At 47.6% G+C, this 18,649-nt stretch overlaps 1 protein-coding gene across 1 annotated transcript in view; it reads left to right on the top strand.

The window, feature by feature from the left end:
- The window catches only part of LOC306927368 (TLE family member 5-like), a gene marked incomplete at its 5' end in the record, with an annotated part of 10,104 nt that extends 1,135 nt beyond the window's left edge, over positions 1-8,969 (top strand). Inside the window, 3 exons of the mRNA XM_079507079.1 lie at positions 637-676; positions 1,116-1,190; positions 7,933-8,969. Coding sequence (XP_079363205.1) covers positions 637-676; positions 1,116-1,190; positions 7,933-8,163 — 346 coding nt within the window. The 3' untranslated portion in view covers positions 8,164-8,969. The remainder of the gene's footprint in view (positions 1-636; positions 677-1,115; positions 1,191-7,932) is intronic.
- Positions 8,970-18,649: the final 9,680 nt, after the last annotated feature.

Here is an 18,649-nt window from a genome sequence, read left to right as displayed (position 1 = left end):
TCTCTCTCTCTCTGTGTCTCTCTCTCTCTCTCTCTCTCTCTCTCTGTCTCTCTGTCTCTCCCTCCCTCTCTCTCTCTCTCTGTCTCTCTCTCTCCCTCTCTCTCTGTCTGTCTGTCTGTCTCTCTCTCTCTCACTTCAGCCCCTCCTCCTCATCTGTTCAGTGTTACTGTCTCTCTTCCTTCTCTTCACCTCCCTCCAACCTTTGAATCATTTCTCTCTCTCTCTCTCTCTCTGTGTGTGTGTGTGTGTGTGTGTGTGTGTGTGTGTGTGTGTGTGTGTGTGTGTGTGTGTGTGTGTGTGTGTGTGTGTGTGTGTGTGTGTGTGTGTGTGTGTGTGTGTGTGTGTGTGTGTGTGTGTGTGTGTGTGTGTGTGTGTGTGTGTGTGTGTGTGTGTGTGTGTGTGTGTGTGTGTGTGTGTGTGTGTGTGTGTGTGTGTGTGTGTGTGTGTGTGTGTGTGTGTGTGTGTGTGTGTGTGTGTGTGTGTGTGTGTGTGTGTGTGTGTGTGTGTGTGTGTGTGTGTGTGTGTGTGTGTGTGTGTGTGTGTGTGTGTGTGTGTGTGTGTGTGTGTGTGTGTGCGCGCGCGCGCAAATGAATGGTTGTGCGATCCAGATAAGCTATGCTCTTATCTGTCCAGCAGGAGGATGACCTCCACCCATTACAGCATGCCAATCAACCGTGTGCTATACACCATCTTGTGTGTGTGTGCGGTCTGTTCGTCCCTGTGTGTGTGTGTGCGGTCTGTCCGTCCCTGTGTGTGTGCGGTCTGTCCGTCCCTGTGTGTGTGTGTGTGCGTGCGGTCTGTCCGTCCCTGTGTGTGACTGTGTGTGTGTGTGTGTGTGCGTGCGGTCTGTCCGTCCCTGTGTGTGTGTGTGCGGTCTGTCCGTCCCTGTGTGTGACTGTGTGTGTGTGTGTGTGTGTGCGTGCGGTCTGTCCGTCCCTGTGTGTGTGTGTGCGGTCTGTCCGTCCCTGTGTGTGTGTGTGCGTGCGGTCTGTCCGTCCCTGTGTGTGTGTGTGTGTGTGTGAGCTGAAGGAAGGAGCAGAGAATCACCGGTGGCTCACTGTAGGACTGTTGATATTGATCTAACCTCCCCCTCCCCCTCCCCTCTCCCCCCTCAGCACCAGCAGCAGGTCCTGGGAGCCATAGAGAGAGCCAAGCAGGTCACCCCCCCTGAGATGAACTCCATCATCAGGGTAACACCCACCCCGTGCACACACACGCACACATACACACACACACACGTTTGTATTACTATGTGTGAGGACATCAGCCTTTAACTCCATTATTGCCCGCTAGGTGGTAGCATAAGCACACCTAACCGAATCTTGTTTAATTTCCGGGCTATTCAGTGAGGTGGGGGCTGTTGTTGTGATCGTTAGCCGTAAACTCAACCCCCTTAGCTCTAGTTACAAACCGTTACAAGCGATGCAGCGATGCGATACAAACTCACACATGATTTACGATCGCCGGGATGCGCGACAGCTCACCATGGACAGCGCTTGAAGCTTCAGATACAAGGCTTTAGTCGAGGGGCCACAGGCTCAAGGGATAGAGTTTAACCTGTGATGTCATGCTGTACTTTTTATTTGTGTTTTTTTCTACTCATTTGGTCATAATTGAGAGCCCACGCAAAACTGCCCAAAATCACTTTCACCTAGAAAATCCATTCACATTTTTTATAATTCAGCTGACTGTGGCGACACATGCTGGAACTTTTTACTTTGAAATGTTTTATAGTTTCTGAGTTATTTAATTTAAACGCCAAATGCATTCTCAATGGCGAAAACACAAACTTTGGCACCATGTGTTAAAAAAAAAAAAAAGTGTTTTGATTTTTCTGTTTTTTTTTTAATAAAAATAAAAATAAAAATATATATTTTTTTGTTTTTTTTTTCAAAGACGTCCACAGACGTCTTGGGCTATGCACGTGCGGTAATACCCAGGACGTCCACAGACGTTTTGGGCACAAAATGTGTTAAGGTCCACAGAATGAGAAGCCTGCTCTGCCGGAAACATCGCGAAAAAAAGTTATGGCCATTTTTGTATACCACAGCCAGAGACAACTTATATAATATTTTCTAAATTTCATTATGCTTTAAGTAGCATGTGACATGTCAAACTAGGGGGTTTTCATGAGTCTGAATCTATTCCAAGCATTAGCTTTGCACGAAAAACACTCATTGGCCTACATTTGGCCATAACCACTGCTTGGAATGGATTCAGAATCATGAAAACCCGCCTACTGTATCCGGTCATTTGCACACATAGCGAGAGACGCACAAAGGCTATGTCCTTATCCACTCTAGACCGGATCTGCAACCTTCAAAGTGAACGGATCACAGGCAGTCCAGCACGGATTACGTTGACACAAACACTGGAATGCTTTAGAGGCATATTTTAATAAAACGTAACTCTTATGTCTTACTCTTACGTTCGTACATGTTCGTACATTGTTGCACATAACATCGTGGCAAACTGGTTATATGGGCTTTTCACATCAGTTGCTGCTTTTTAGCGGTACCATTCCGGCCCACTTTCGCCCCTGCCTATAGCTACATTTTGTCTTTGTTACTGATCTAAGGTACTGTAGCTAGCTAAAACATTTAGACTAAATAGAATAAATTGTCCAGCTGCAATGCTTCCATCACTGCGGTTATTTTTTTAACACTTAAAATGTATTTGCTTTATTCACTGTGAAGTAACTGATTAACATTATACATTATACCCTAGTTTATTACAACAGTTTATTCAGCTATAGCTACAATACTTCATGGTATTTTCCTGGTAGCTGCTACTGTGCCTCATCAATATGGGTGGAGGGCTAGCCAGATAGCACAGATAGTTCATCACTATGAGTACGGTGTTAGCCCAAGAGGTGCGATCATTCATCACCGGAGGCGCTATGTTAGCTAGCTTAGCATACTCTATCATGCTACGTCTCGTGTTAGCTGGTTTAGCCGCTTCATCACGATGATGCATGGCTTTTTCGAGGGTCTTTACTTTTTCCCCCACTGTCTGTGGCCTTAGAAACAGAGGACTGTGGGTTTTTAGGTACAGTATAGGTTTTTTTTAAGGTAGTCCTCCTCAATATACATTTGTATTTTCATGTTTAGTCACATGTTGTGATCCATCTCGTACAGGATTAATATACACCCTTTCATCTTGTTGCATCAGTTGTACGCCATCTCTACTGTCTACCTATCTCTCTCTCTCTACCTATCTCTCTCTGTCTCTGTCTCTCTCTGTCTCTGTCTCTCTCTCTGTCTCTCTCTCTCTCTCTCTGTCTCTGTCTCTGTCTCTGTCTCTCTCTGTCTGAGAAATGTCATGCCATTGTTTTGGGGATGGTTGGTTTCATGAAAAGCATGAGGTAGTAGTGGGAGGAATATTACAGGATTCTGATGACTTTATCACAGTGAAACCATAGAGACACGTCTTTGGACACAGGACATCAAGACTGTGGTGTGGTGTGGTGTTCATCATCACGTGGACAAACGTAATACATAGCAGTACTGTATGTGTGTGCACGACGCTAGGTACCTACCTACTCCTGTGTGTGTGTGTGTGCACGACGCTAGGTACCTACCTACTCCTGTGTGTGTGTGTGTGCACGACGCTAGGTACCTACCTCCTCCTGTATGTGTGTGCACGACGCTAGGTACCTACCTACTCCTGTGTGTGTGTGCACGACGCTAGGTACCTACCTACTCCTGTATGTGTGTGCACGACGCTAGGTACCCACCTACTCCTGTATGTGTGTGCACGACGCTAGGTACCCACCTACTCCTGTATGTGTGTGCACGACGCTAGGTACCCACCTACTCCTGTGTGTGTGTGCACGACGCTAGGTACCTACCTCCTCCTGTATGTGTGTGCACGACGCTAGGTACCCACCTACTCCTGTGTGTGTGTGCACGATGCTAGGTACCTACCTACTCCTGTGTATGTGTGTGTGTGCACGACGCTAGGTACCTACCTACTCCTGTGTGTGTGTGTGTGCACGACGCTAGGTACCTACCTCCTCCTGTATGTGTGTGCACGACGCTAGGTACCTACCTACTCCTGTGTGTGTGCACGACGCTAGGTACCTACCTACTCCTGTGTGTGTGTGTGCACGACGCTAGGTACCTACCTACTCCTGTATGTGTGTGCACGACGCTAGGTACCCACCTACTCCTGTATGTGTGTGCACGACGCTAGGTACCTACCTACTCCTGTGTGTGTGTGTGCACGACGCTAGGTACCCACCTACTCCTGTATGTGTGTGCACGACGCTAGGTACCCACCTACTCCTGTGTGTGTGTGCACGACGCTAGGTACCCACCTACTCCTGTATGTGTGTGCACGACGCTAGGTACCCACCTACTCCTGTGTGTGTGTGTGCACGACGCTAGGTACCCACCTACTCCTGTATGTGTGTGCACGACGCTAGGTACCTACCTACTCCTGTGTGTGTGTGTGCACGACGCTAGGTACCTACCTACTCCTGTGTATGTGTGTGTGCACGACGCTAGGTACCCACCTACTCCTGTATGTGTGTGCACGACGCTAGGTACCTACCTACTCCTGTGTGTGTGTGTGCACGACGCTAGGTACCTACCTACTCCTGTGTATGTGTGTGTGCACGACGCTAGGTACCCACCTACTCCTGTATGTGTGTGCACGACGCTAGGTACCTACCTCCTCCTGTATGTGTGTGCACGACGCTAGGTACCTACCTCCTCCTGTATGTGTGTGCACGACGCTAGGTACCCACCTACTCCTGTGTGTGTGTGTGCACGACGCTAGGTACCCACCTACTCCTGTATGTGTGTGCACGACGCTAGGTACCCACCTACTCCTGTATGTGTGTGCACGACGCTAGGTACCCACCTACTCCTGTGTGTGTGTGCACGATGCTAGGTACCTACCTACTCCTGTGTGTGTGTGTGCACAACGCTAGGTACCCACCTACTCCTGTGTGTGTGTGTGCACAACGCTAGGTACCCACCTACTCCTGTGTGTGTGTGCACGACGCTAGGTACCTACCTCCTCCTGTATGTGTGTGCATGACGCTAGGTACCTACCTACTCCTGTGTGTGTGCACGACGCTAGGTACCTACCTACTCCTGTATGTGTGTGTGTGCACGACGCTAGGTACCTACCTCCTCCTGTATGTGTGTGCATGACGCTAGGTACCTACCTCCTCCTGTATGTGTGTGTGCACGACGCTAGGTACCCACCTACTCCTGTATGTGTGTGCACGACGCTAGGTACCTACCTACTCCTGTGTGTGTGTGCACGACGCTAGGTACCTACCTACTCCTGTGTGTGTGTGTGTGTGCACGACGCTAGGTACCTACCTCCTCCTGTATGTGTGTGCACGACGCTAGGTACCTACCTACTCCTGTGTGTGTGTGCACGACGCTAGGTACCTACCTACTCCTGTGTGTGTGTGTGTGCACGACGCTAGGTACCTACCTACTCCTGTGTGTGTGTGTGTGCACGACGCTAGGTACCTACCTACTCCTGTGTGTGTGTGTGTGCACGACGCTAGGTACCTACCTACTCCTGTGTGTGTGTGTGTGTGTGTGTGTGTGCACGACGCTAGGTACCTACCTACTCCTGCCACTGACCTTGATCAAGGTACTGGCATTCCAACTAGAGCGTGGTCCCCGGGCACTGCACCGTGGCTGCTCAGTGCTCATACGTAAATTAGTTAGGATGTGTGTCAAATGCAGAGGACAAACTCTCCCAAGGGCACAATAAAAAAAAGTAGGATGTAACTTAACTTGTCAGTAAGATCCTGCGAGTAAATCGGAAACAACTTCCTCTCATTAAAGTGTCTGTGAGAGGAAGTAAGATCTGCCATGTCATGGACATTATGGATGCAGTAGGTCAGTTATTATGACGGACCGTGCTGGCATAGCGAGGGACAATTCACATGAAATGGAGAATAGAAATGAGTGAGGTTGTTCTCTCCACACAACATATTTAACGTTAAGTTAAGTAGACGTGCATCCCTATCAAATCACAATTATTTGGTGGGCATACTTTGCCAGTTGTCTGTATGTGTTGTGGGTTGATTATTATATTCTGTGAATAGGTTGGGGGGGGGGGGGGGGGGGGGTTTGTGCGTGCGTGCGTGGGGAAAAAAAGGGCATAAAGACTAACTAACCCAAGCCTGTTCTTAAAAGTACATGGTACCACTGCACGATTTTAGGTCTGACCTAGACTACTGTACCAATAGGCCTATCTCACAGCCCGCTTTCCACGCCCACTTCTGGTAAATAGTGGTGTCTTTAACATGAGCATTTACACGTTTTTTTCTCTGGAGAATCTAAGTACATTTTCGAATGTAAAAATGTGACAGACCAATATTATTATGAAGCAAACAAGATGGTAAATCAGGTCGAACAGATAGAACAAACCTTACCTTGAGAAAACAAAAGTTGTAGACTTCTTAAATTAACTCTGTTAACATGTAGCGTCTATGGAGTGACGTCACGCTATCACCACTAACCCCGAAAGGGGGCGTATTTAGGGGGGCGGGGAAATTCTGTGAGATAGGCTTATTGACAAACAAGAAAATGAAAATAAAAGGTACAAAATCTATCAATTTGATTAAGTTGATCAGAAACTGAAAATTCTAACAGAACAGATCTTCAAGCTCACATTGAGTTGCTACTTTTGAAAGATGTTTTGAAAAAAAGTTACTGTCAAAAAAGAAGAATATATCGGTCTGGCTCTAAAACAAAAACATAACGCATACAGGCCTACCAGTAAAGGACATAATATTTATTGTAAGCTTATTCAGTTCAAAAGCATAGAATTGCATTGCCATTCTAAGGTGCTGACGGGTAAAACATATATATATATATTCCTGTTATAATATTTACTCCGCAACTTTGATTTGTAGCTATTTGTTTGCAGTAGAGCCGTTGAGCTGAAAGGTGTAGCGTCCTGTGGAGACGTGGAGGCTGATCATAGCTTTGTGTGGACTTTAGTATAGTTGAATTCTCCTGTGTTTGAAGTGTGTGTCTTTCTCTTACCTTTAAATCATCTGTACTTGGCGTGATCTCTCTCTCTGTCACGTTGCTCTGAAACGTGTGCCTTAGGGGTTGTACATCAAGCATAGCATATTGTATCTATATATTAGTGTCTATGGCGTGCTTGTAGATTTAGTATCTCCTACTGTGCCTGTCTTTGTATAATCTGTGATATGTGCTATACTATAACTATCGTGCTGCTGTGCTCCAGGGCTTACATTTAAAAGCTAATGTGTAACATAGGGTGGTCACGATTACAAATGTCATTTGACGATTCATTGTGTTTTTGTTTTGCCTTTTAGGCTTTGTAATACCAAGTTGCACAGGGCAGATATGACAAATAACTTAAATACACAAAGAAATCACTGACACATTTAATAATAATAATAAATAATAATAAAAAAAATTCAACATGGAAACAATTGACGATCGTACAAAAATAATTGCGATTATCTCAAATAATTGCGATTTGACGATTATGTAATAATAATTGTGATGGGTCTAGTGTAACGTATATTGTACATGCAGCATGTTAGCAGTGCTGTCTGTGTCTTAGCTGCGTAGTGTGCCCCTCTCTCCTGGTGAGAGAGGTGTGTGTGTGTGTGTGTGTGTGTGTGTGTGTGTGTGTGTGTGTGTGTGTGTGTGTGTGTGTGTGTGTGTGTGTGTGTGTGTGTGTGTGTGTGTGTGTGTGTGTGTGTGTGTGTGTGTGTGTGTGTGTGTGTGTGTGTGTGTGTGTGTGTGTGTGTGTGTGTGTGTGTGTGTGTGTGTGTGTGTGTGTGTGTGTGTGTGTGTGTGTGTGTGTGTGTGTGTGTGTGTGTGTGTGTGTGTGTGTGCTGTACATGCATCAGGTTAGCAGTGTGCTTTAGTGTCTGTGTCTGAGCTGCCTGGTGTTCTCTCCTCTCTCATGCAGCAGCAGCTCCAGGCTCACCAGCTGTCTCAGCTCCAAGGCCTGGCGCTGCCCATGACCCCGCTGCCCATGGGCCTGGGCCAGCCCGGCATGCCCGCCAACGTCACCTCCTCGTCCGGCCTCTTCTCGCTCTCCTCCATCCTGGCCTCCCAGGCCCAGCTCGCCAAGGAGGAGAAGGCGGCCCGCGACGGAGCCGACAGCCACCGCGAGGAGGACGGGGACAAGTCCGATTAGATTAGGACGACCCCGCTGTTCCCCTGCTCAGATTCAGAGAGGCCGCCCCGCGCCTGGATGACCTAAACCTCCCACCCACACACCCCGGCCTACAGCTTCCCTTCCCTGCTCCCCCCTCCCCCGTCCCTTGGCATAGCCCCTCCTACCCATTCCCCCTGGGCTCCAAGCCCTGACCCTCTCAGCTCTACTGGGATGCTCAACCTCTACACCTTATACTTAACATGCTGTTTTTTCCTTTCGGTTCCATTTCCCCCTCAGTCCTTGTGCTTATTTCCCTTTCTCTCTTTTTCTGTTGCCACAATTCCACCCCAACTAAGAGTTGTGTAAGCCCCCCCACCCCCCCAAAAAGCAGCCTTTTAAGATTATGCATCTTATTTTTGTATGCGATTAAGCTTTGGTTCTTTTGTTGATTTTCTTCTATTCATATTGCTTTACCTTCCTTCCTCCTCCTCCTGTCTGTTTCCCTGTCCTCCCTGCCCACGCTCCTCTCCTCCTCCTCGCCTCCACACCTGCCTCTGGTCCTTGCAGGGCAATCTGTGAGTGTGAATGTACCGTGGTAAAGGTGTTAGGACCGACACAATGCATTTGTTAAACAAGACAGGATGGCGACACGGCCTATATGAGCCTCTGTTGCTTTGACATTGCAGCCTTCAGTTCTCACACAGATTCCTAGATGAGCCGTAGGCCCCCTGTACAAATGGAAAGATCTGCCTGGACAATGTTTTCTAGAAAAAAAAAAAGAAAAAAGAGAAAAAAAAACCTGCTTACAAAATACAGTGATGTTGAATATCTTAGACTGTTTAAATTGCATGCTTCCATTTAAAGCTAGAATTTGGCCGTGGGCTTAAAAGACAGATTGTGATGGATCAGTGTGCTGTTTAAACAGGGATTTTCCACGAAAGAAAGGGAAACATTGCCGTTGTAACTCTGGTGTGAAGCTACGCTCCCATTCTAGCCTAAATTCTAGCGTTGCTTTTAGTCGCCCGAGGGGCTCTCGGAAAGCAGAGGCGTAATGACAAGGCATATACCATAGAAACTCTAGACATTTTATGTGTGAGCATCATGAATTCGTATGGAGGAAATGGAAAATGCACCTTCTTTTGAGCTACCTTTTTTTTTTGTGTGTTTCCATTTGAAATTAGAGTTGTCAGTCAAGAAAACAAACAAACCTACCTTTCAAACTAATCCCCCCCTACTTATGATACTTATCCAACACAGCAGGGTATAGACGAGATATTTCCAGCCAGCACCTTACCTGGAAGAGGCAGCACTTTGCAACAACAAAGAAAGCTGAGAATGGCACATTGTGCAACAAAAGAAAGGCTGCCACTTGACTTGACTTGTGTGTCTGCAGCCCAACACCCCCCCCTCCCTCCAACTCTCCCCCCCCCCTTGTAAAATTGCACAAATATTAAAGCAGTTGTCAAACGAAGAGAGGATGTGCATGTTGTATATTTGACAGCAGAGGGCAGCGTCTGTTTTTGGACCGTGTCCCTTGATGTTGTATGATGAGCTCTCTGATAGATCCACCTAACTCTTCTGTAGAAAAACAACACACTCGGTCATGTGGATGCCACAGACTGCCTTTACGTAAGAAGGACAAAAGATGACACTAAAACAACAACAAAAAGACCACACTGGTAATGCTAATTTAAGTTTAATCATGTTGCCCATAATATGTAGGATATGATCCAGTCCTTCAACTTAATTCCTAGGTCTATTTTAGGCCATGTGTTTTGGGAAATGTTTCCGTTTCTCTTAGTTGGGACAGAACACTCCTACTCCCGATTCGGAACAACTGTACAACACACTGTGTTATGTAGGTGACATTAGCCTACATATATAACATTCAGTGAGAAATCTCTCAGCCCGTGACCTAAAAAAGAAATGATCGATGTCCACAGACAAAGCACAAGCGGCCACTGTTTTCTTTAGCTGGGGAGATAAATAAAGCCCCCCCCCCACCCCAACTCCCCATTGCTTCCTGTAGTCCTTAGAATAGGCCTACTTTGGGCTTAGAATGGCATGTCCCAGTGAAATGACTGCTGGCGAAAAATTGAGCTAAGGTCAAGAGAGTTTGTTATTCGACTGACTGACTTGTTCTGAAGGCAGTCTATTCGACAGCATGTTAAATACCCCCCTCCCCCCCAACACACACAATCGTTTTTGTGTTATTGCGTTGCCCCTATACCCTCTTTTGGTGGCTTAATATTAAACTGTGAGAGTGAATAGATGTGACAAAATGTCTAGATAATGAGGGTATCAGTTGGATGACTCTGAGACGGTGTGTGTGTGTGTGTGTGTGTGTGTGTGTGTGTGTGTGTGTGTGTGTGTGTGACTGTGTGTGTGTGTGTGACTGTGTGTGTGACTGTGTGTGACTGTGTGTGTGTGTATACAGCTGTATAGGTTTGGTTGTCAGTGGTGGTGAACCACAGAGGCGGAATGCATCACTGTTCTTCATAATAATAACGATACGCTCTTCTGCTTCTGAATTAAGCTAGAAGATGATCTCGCCCCCTCCCCTCCGGATACATATTGTAGTAGTGATATGTGGAGTGTGTGTGTGTGTGGACAAGACACACACTCTCACACGTGCGCGCATATGATGCACAATGTCTACAGGGGAACCAAGACGTGTTTCTTTCTAGCGAAGAGATGTTTCTTTAAGAACATTTGGTCCAAGTTTTCTCTGTGGTGATCCCAACGCACTTCTTTCTCTCTATCTTTCTTTCTTTCCTTTCCTTTAAACTATTATTAATCGTTATTATAACTAGAATAAGATTTGATGATGTTTTAAAGAGACCGATACAGATGAAAACTATGTATGTGTTGAAGTAGTGGGAGAGCCGTCAGCCTCTATATACAGTTATACATATAAAGCTTTATGTGTATATGGCTGTCCTGGATGAGTCTCGTGCTATCGGGTTACAGTACTGGTTGTGACACCCCTAGGGGCGTTACAGTACTGGTTGTGACACCCCTAGTAGGGTTACCGTACTGGTTGTGACACCCCTAGTAGGGTTACCGTACTGGTTGAGACACCACTAGTAGGGTTACCGTACTGGTTGTGACACCCCTAGTAGGGTTACCGTACTGGTTGTGACACCCCTAGTCGGGTTACCGTACTGGTTGTGACACCGCTAGTAGGGTTACCGTACTGGTTGTGACACCCTACCGTACTGGTTGTGACATCCCTAGTAGGGTTACCGTACTGGTTGTGACACCCCTAGGGGGTTACAGTACTGGTTGTGACACCCCTAGTAGGGTTACCGTACTGGTTGTGACACCCCTAGTAGGGTTACCGTACTGGTTGTGACACCCCTAGTAGGGTTACCGTACTGGTTGTGACACCCCTAGTAGGGTTACAGTACTGGTTGTGACACCCCTAGTAGGGTTACCGTACTGGTTGTGACACCCCTAGTAGGGTTACCGTACTGGTTGTGACACCCCTAGTAGGGTTACCGTACTGGTTGTGACACCCCTAGTAGGGTTACAGTACTGGTTGTGACACCCCTAGGGGGTTACAGTACTGGTTGTGACACCCCTAGTAGGGTTACCGTACTGGTTGTGACACCCCTAGTAGGGTTACCGTACTGGTTGTGACACCCCTAGTAGGGTTACCGTACTGGTTGTGACACCCCTAGTAGGGTTACAGTACTGGTTGTGACACCCCTAGTAGGGTTACCGTACTGGTTGTGACACCCCTAGTAGGGTTACCGTACTGGTTGTGACACCCCTAGTAGGGTTACCGTACTGGTTGTGACACCCCTAGTAGGGTTACCGTACTGGTTGTGACACCCCTAGTAGGGTTACCGTACTGGTTGAGACACCACTAGTAGGGTTACCGTACTGGTTGACACCTAGGGGAAACTGCAGTACAGTGGCCCTAGCCCTCTTCTCTGACCCCTGTGTCCTGACCCCATTGCTTGCCCCATCTGCCCCCCAACCCCCCCCCCCCCCCCCCCCCCCCCCCCAATAGCGTGAAGCATTGTAAGCATTTTGAGCTTTGTAAAGGTCTTTTTTTAAATACTTATTTTGTGTATAATGTAAAACCTGAAAGTGTGTACTTTGGCGGGATAAAAAAACAAAAAGTTTTGTGTCATGGAATCATAGCTTCATTTTAACAAAACGAGAAAAAAAGGTGAACTATAAAAGTAACAAACATTTACTATAAATGAAATGAAATGTTCTGCAGTAAGGAAGTACTTCTGGTGCCTTACAAATAAAGTCAATCAAATTAAGAGAACTGTGTCAACCTTTTTTTTTTTTTGGTTCTCTTGATTTTTGCCTCTGGTTCATTGAACATTCCACTTGTTTGCCTATTTTCACAGGATGTTTGCCTAATAGAGTATGCTCGTGCATCACCTTTCCATCGGGACACGGCCCCCTCATCAAAAGTCAAAGTCGTACGATTTGTCACACAGGTTACCGCAGTGAAATTTGTTCTCCGCATTTGACCCATCTCTTGGAGTGGTACGCCGCAGCCAAGGAGCGGTGAGCTGCAGCCGTGCCACGTTCGGGAATCATTTGATTAGTAGATTTGACCCCCCAATCCAACCCATTGATGCTGAGTGCCAAGCAGGGAGGCAGTGGGTCCCATTTGTAGTCTTTGGTATGACCCGGCCGGGGATCGAACCCCAACCTCCCAGTTTCAGGGCGGACACTCTAACCACAAGGACACTGAGCTGGTAGGCGCTCATTTGGTGCACGTTTGTCCGCACATAATAATGTACTAAAGCCTAGGACTACTGTATGTAGGGCTTTTGTAACGATCACAGCCGAGCTACACCCTGCAGGCTTTTGAAAGATCAAGTCCTATTTTAATATATATATATTTTTGTGGCTTTCGCCTTTATTTTATTTTTTTATGGAGGGACAGACAGTAAATGGGAAGAGAGACGGGGGGATGACACGCAGCAAAGGCTGTCGGGATCGGGAGTCGAACCCGCGGCACACTGCCAGACTGGGTTACCAGCCAAGGTGCCTGGACCGCTGAGCCACGGCCCAGGCCATCAAGTCCTATTTTAAAGTCTGCGTATGCACGGCTCTCGCGTATTCGTGCACACGCTTTGTGTAGCTCGGCACTTATGGCTAAAATGTATTTGTAATTATTTTTACATTGTATTGCACTTATTCTGTCCAATTGAGTTTATATACAGCACAGGTCCTCAAAAATGTTAATATTGTGTAAAAGTTAATTTTCTTCATTTCCAGGATCCTGGTGAATCATGTCCATTACAACCTTTGATTCTGTAAATAAAATCCCTCTATGGGAAAAACGAATGGCCAATTTTTCAGTGGAACCAGAAAACCACGTCCACTGCTATGCCTAGAATAGGAACGTTAACTGGTTAATTGAGTAAAATGTAAATAAGCATTTCTTTCTATCTTTCATAGTTCCTTATGACTCGCACTAGGGCTGCAATGGATTAGGAAAACAATGCGATAACATTGTTGAATATTGCGATGACAATAGGACTTTATTTTTTTGCCTTACAGTAGGTCTGCTGATAACACGAACCCAGTGTTTTGCTTTAGGTGTAATCATAACAGAACCCAGACAATGAAAAGAATACAGTATGCGTACACACTGAAGAAAGAAATGGATTACTGTATATTTACATAGCCTACCAACACGGTTTTACTGAAAACATTGCACCTTGCTACAGCACCTATTGACAAAGTTTAGATACAACCAACTTAGCAGTTTCTAATACCTGAATTGTATATGTGTATATGCATGCACACTGTCGTGTCGCACATATTTTTTTGCGATATGTTCATATTGGACATTACATTTTACATGTATTGAACAGCCCTGACTTGCATGAAGGTTCTTTAGACCCCATTGTATTGGTGCTGACTGAATTACCTCAATCCAGTTATTCCAACTGTTCCTTCTTATGTCCACGTGTGGCCAAAACTATGACCTCGCATGAATGGAGAGATGAAAGACTGCTCGAGTTGGCGTTAACCAATCCGGACACATTAAGGCCTGCGATGACTCCTTTGATGTGTCTTAATGAATGCACAGGACAGGAGGAGGCTGCATTGACAGGAATTCAGCCTCAGACAAGGTCCCTTGTAGTTCATGGCAGTTCCACAAGGAGGAAGTGTTGATTTAAAAACCGCCCTCTGTGGCAAATGAAAGGAAGGAGTGGAAGGAAAGCCAGCAGTTAATGTTTCAGAGATATGCCCATATGTGCTTCTGCTTCACCACGTGTCAAAACTAAGTAGCCAAGCATAATTGTGGAGAAAATGTTTGTTCTCAATCTCTATGTATGTTATTAATGTTTATATATTCTGTACAGCATGCTCATTATTTGGATATGATGTGGCCGAGCAGGCTCTGCGTCACGCTCCGTTTGTTACCTGAGCTGAAATACAACATTTTTTTACCCCAGCTATTAGTACGGTGCTTCCAGAGCACGCGCGCGCACACACACACACACACACACGGGCTATTAGTTTCCATGGCCTATGCGCCTGTTGTGAATGACATTGTGTCCTTGTGTTTCTCTGCTATTTCCGCTCTCTTCCCCTCACTCCCCCCCCATCCCGACTTTCTCACTCTCCAGTATTTGTGCGCTCGTGCACGTAAATGTGTCCCTGGGCGTGTTGGTGTGTGCGTTCGAGAGAGAGAGAAAGGAAACATGTGAAACCTCAGTGATCTTCTGCGGTTCCTTCCTGCCTTCTTCCTCTGTTCCTCTGACTCCCTCTCTCTGTCTCTCTCTGTCTCTCTCTGTCTCTACCTCCCTCTCTCTGTCTCTCTCTGTCTCTCCCTCCCTCTCTCTGTCTCTACCTCTCTATTTCCCTCTCTTTCTCTCCCTCCCTCTCTCTGTCTCTACCTCTCTATTTCCCTCTCTGTCTCTACCTCCCTCTCTCTGTCTCTACCTCTCTATTTCCCTCTCTTTCTCTCCCTCCCTCTCTCTGTCTCTACCTCTCTATTTCACTCTCTTTCTCTCCCTCCCTCTCTCTGTCTCTACCTCTCTATTTCCCTCTCTTTCTCTCCCTCCCTCTCTCTGTCTCTACCTCTCTATTTCACTCTCTTTCTCTCCCTCCCTCTCTCTGTCTCTACCTCTCTATTTCCCTCTCTTTCTCTCCCTCCCTCTCTCTGTCTCTACCTCTCTATTTCACTCTCTTTCTCTCCCTCCCTCTCTCTGTCTCTACCTCTCTATTTCCCTCTCTTTCTCTCCCTCCCTCTCTCTTTCTCTCTCCCTCTCTTTCTCTCTCTCCCTCCCCCTCTCTCTCTGTCTCTCTCTCTCCCTCCCACTCCCTCTCTCTCCCTCTCTCTTTCTCTCCCTCCCTCTCTCCCTCTTTATTTATCTCCCTCCCTCTTTCTCTCCCTCCCCTCTCTCTCTCTCTCTCTCTCCCTCTCCTACTCCCTTTCTCTCCCCCCTCTCTCTTTCTCTCCCTCTCCTACTTCCTCTCTCTCCCCCCTCTCCCTCTCTCCCCCTCTCTTTCTCTCCTACTCCCTCCCCTCTCCCTCTCTATGGACAGCTCTGGATCTGAGCCCGACACTTTAATAAATATGAAAGTGCCCTATATTTCTTGTCTGATGATTCCAGCATTGATGTGGCTGTGGAGCAGCGGGATGACTTCCTCTCAGACACACAGGGAGGAGGAGGAGGAGGAGGAGGAGGAGGAGGAGGCACACATTAGAGAGAGTGTAAATCTGTCCCGATTACACTTCAATGGTTGGATTGTAAGGATACCTTAGAGCGCTGCGTCGGGGCCTCTGTGTAGTCAGTGTGCTGTACATGTATGTTATGTATAAAAATGTGTGATGCTAATGCACAGGGGTCCATCCATGCTGACGTGAGGAGGGGGAGAGGGGACTGTGTCTAAAATAGGAGTGCAACAATTAATCAAACTATTCAATTTAATTAGAAGACAAAAAAGCACTACTGAGAAAACACATTGTTGATGTGCAATGTCTTTCTTATTTCATTCTGTTGTCTTTTGGTCATTACCCCCTCACTCCTCTACGCTATGACTTGATCACAGAGACATATCAACTCTCTCTCCCTTGCTCTCCATTTTAATGTAAATAAAACATCTACTGATGCACAAACTTAGACACATCAGTGTTGTAATCTGGAGTCATTGGATGTTTCTCGGACAAGTGCAACGGACTCCTCCCTCCTCCAGGCAACCCGACCGAGGCTGATCAGACCCCGGCCTGTGTCCAAGTGGCATGCTGCTACAGCCCCCACTGTCTCTTGTGACACTCAGAGACACTCGGTGGGGAAGATGGCTGACGAGATGTTGGCGAAACTAGGAGGCTCCAGGCGCTGTGGGTTGTCTCCGGGCCTGGCTGCTCCTTCGTCTGACCAGAAGTGAGGAATCCTTCTGTGCGTTTCATCGCCGTTTCTCGCTGAACAGCACACATCTCGGCCTCGGTGCCAATCGAGCAACCCCTCGGTGGAATTCGAGGCTGGTTTTAAACCTTCCTTTCAGGTTTTACTGCAGTCTGTAGCTTTTTGTGTTCCTCCTCACGGAGGTAGTGGTTTGGGCTAGCCTGGCTAATAAGCCAGACTAATATCACACAACACTGTCGCGGTATATTAGTCTGGGCTGGCTCCACTTGGACTTCATTTCCCGGGGGGCGGGTTCAAACATTTTCTCTTTGACGCAATTGGTCAGAGCTACTGTCAGTCAAAAGTCTCAAGCATTGAACGTCACTGTACCAAAGCCCGCCCATATTGCATGCCGTGTCCCGATTGGTCCGACCTGTTCTCGGTTGTAGGAAAGAGGCGTGCTACTGAGCCTCGCCAGACCGTAATCCGCTGGTAGGCAAATTTTTTTTGCCAACGGCTGATTCGGTCTGGTTTATTAACCAGGCTAGGTTTGGGCTGCCGACCCTCTCCAAGACTCCACCCCAGGTCGCCGTCTCGTAACACTAACTCGTTAATCGTTATCTACTCTCTCTCTTCTCCATCTCGTTTATTTCATCTCAATTTGTGTCAGTCTCCTCTTTCTCTTCATCCTTCCCTCTCTCTTTCTCTCCATCCTTCCCTCTCTCTTTCTCTCCATCCTTCCCTCTCTCTTTCTCTTCATCCTTCCCTCTCTTTCTCTCCATCCTTCCCTCTCTCTTTCTCTCCATCCTTCCCTCTCTCTTTCTCTCCATCCTTCCCTCTCTCTTTCTCTTCATCCTTCCCTCTCTCTTTCTCTCCATCCTTCCCTCTCTCTTTCTCTCCATCCTTCCCTCTCTCTTTCTCTCCATCCTTCCCTCTCTCTTTCTCTTCATCCTTCCCTCTCTCTTTCTCTTCATCCTCCCCTCTCTCTTTCTCTCCATCCTTCCCTCTCTCTTTCTCTCCATCCTTCCCTCTCTCTTTCTGTCCATCCTTCTTTCTCTCCATCCTTCCCTCTCTCTTTCTCTGCCTCTCTTCAGCCTGCTGTGTTGGTTTATTCATCTGTCCCTGCATGGGAATGGAGCCTGTCAATCTCCATCTGACTCTGTCCTCCACCCCATCCCTCCATCTCTCTCTCCCTCCATCTCTCCCTCCCTCCCTCCCTCCATCTGACTCTGTCCTCCACCCCATCCCGCCCTCCCTCCCTCCATCTGACTCTGTCCTCCACCCCATCCCTCCCCCCATCTCTCCCTCCATCCCTCCCTCCATCTCTCAATCCATCTGACTCTGTCCTCCACCCCATCCCTCCCTCCCTCCATCTCTCCCTCCATCCCTCCCTCCATCTCTCAATCCATCTGACTCTGTCCTCCACCCCATCCCTCCCTCCCTGCATCTCTCCCTCCATCCCTCCCGCCATCTCTCAATCCATCTGACTCTGTCCTCCACCCCATCCCTCCCTCCCTCCATCTCTCCCTCCATCCCTCCCTCCATCTCTCAATCCATCTGACTCTGTCCTCCACCCCATCCATCCCTCCCTCCATCTCTCCCTCTCTCTCTCCCTCCATCTCTCAATCCATCCATCCCTCCCTCCCTCTCTACCTCCATCTCTCAATCCCTCCCTCCCTCCCTCCCTCTCTCCCTCCATCTCTCAATCCATCCCTCCCTCCCTTCCTCCCTCCATCTCTCAATCCATCTGACTCTGTCCTCCACCCCATCCCTCCCTCCCTCCCTCCATCTCTCCCTCCATCTCTCAATCCATCTGACTCTGTCCTCCACCCCACCCCTCCCTCCATCTCTCAATCCATCTGACTCTGTCCTCCACCCCATCCATCCCTCCCTCTCTCTCTCCCTCCATCTCTCAATCCATCCATCCCTCCCTCCCTCTCTACCTCCATCTCTCAATCCCTCCCTCCCTCCCTCCCTCTCTCTCCCTCCATCTCTCAATCCATCCCTCCCTCCCTCCATCTCTCCCTCCCTCTCTCTCTCCCTCCATCTCTCAATCCATCTGACTGTCCTCCACCCCATCCCTCCCTCCCTCCCTCTCTACCTCCATCTCTCAATCCATCCCTCCCTCCCTCTCTCCCTCCATCTCTCAATCCATCCATCCGTCTATCACATGTCTGTCTCCTGTA

Source organism: Electrona antarctica, assembly GCF_951216825.1.
Source record: "Electrona antarctica genome assembly, chromosome: 7".
In the NCBI taxonomy this organism is placed as follows: domain Eukaryota; kingdom Metazoa; phylum Chordata; class Actinopteri; order Myctophiformes; family Myctophidae; genus Electrona; species Electrona antarctica.
Note: the sequence above shows the minus strand (reverse complement) of the source record. Positions and strands in the feature narration are given on the sequence as shown.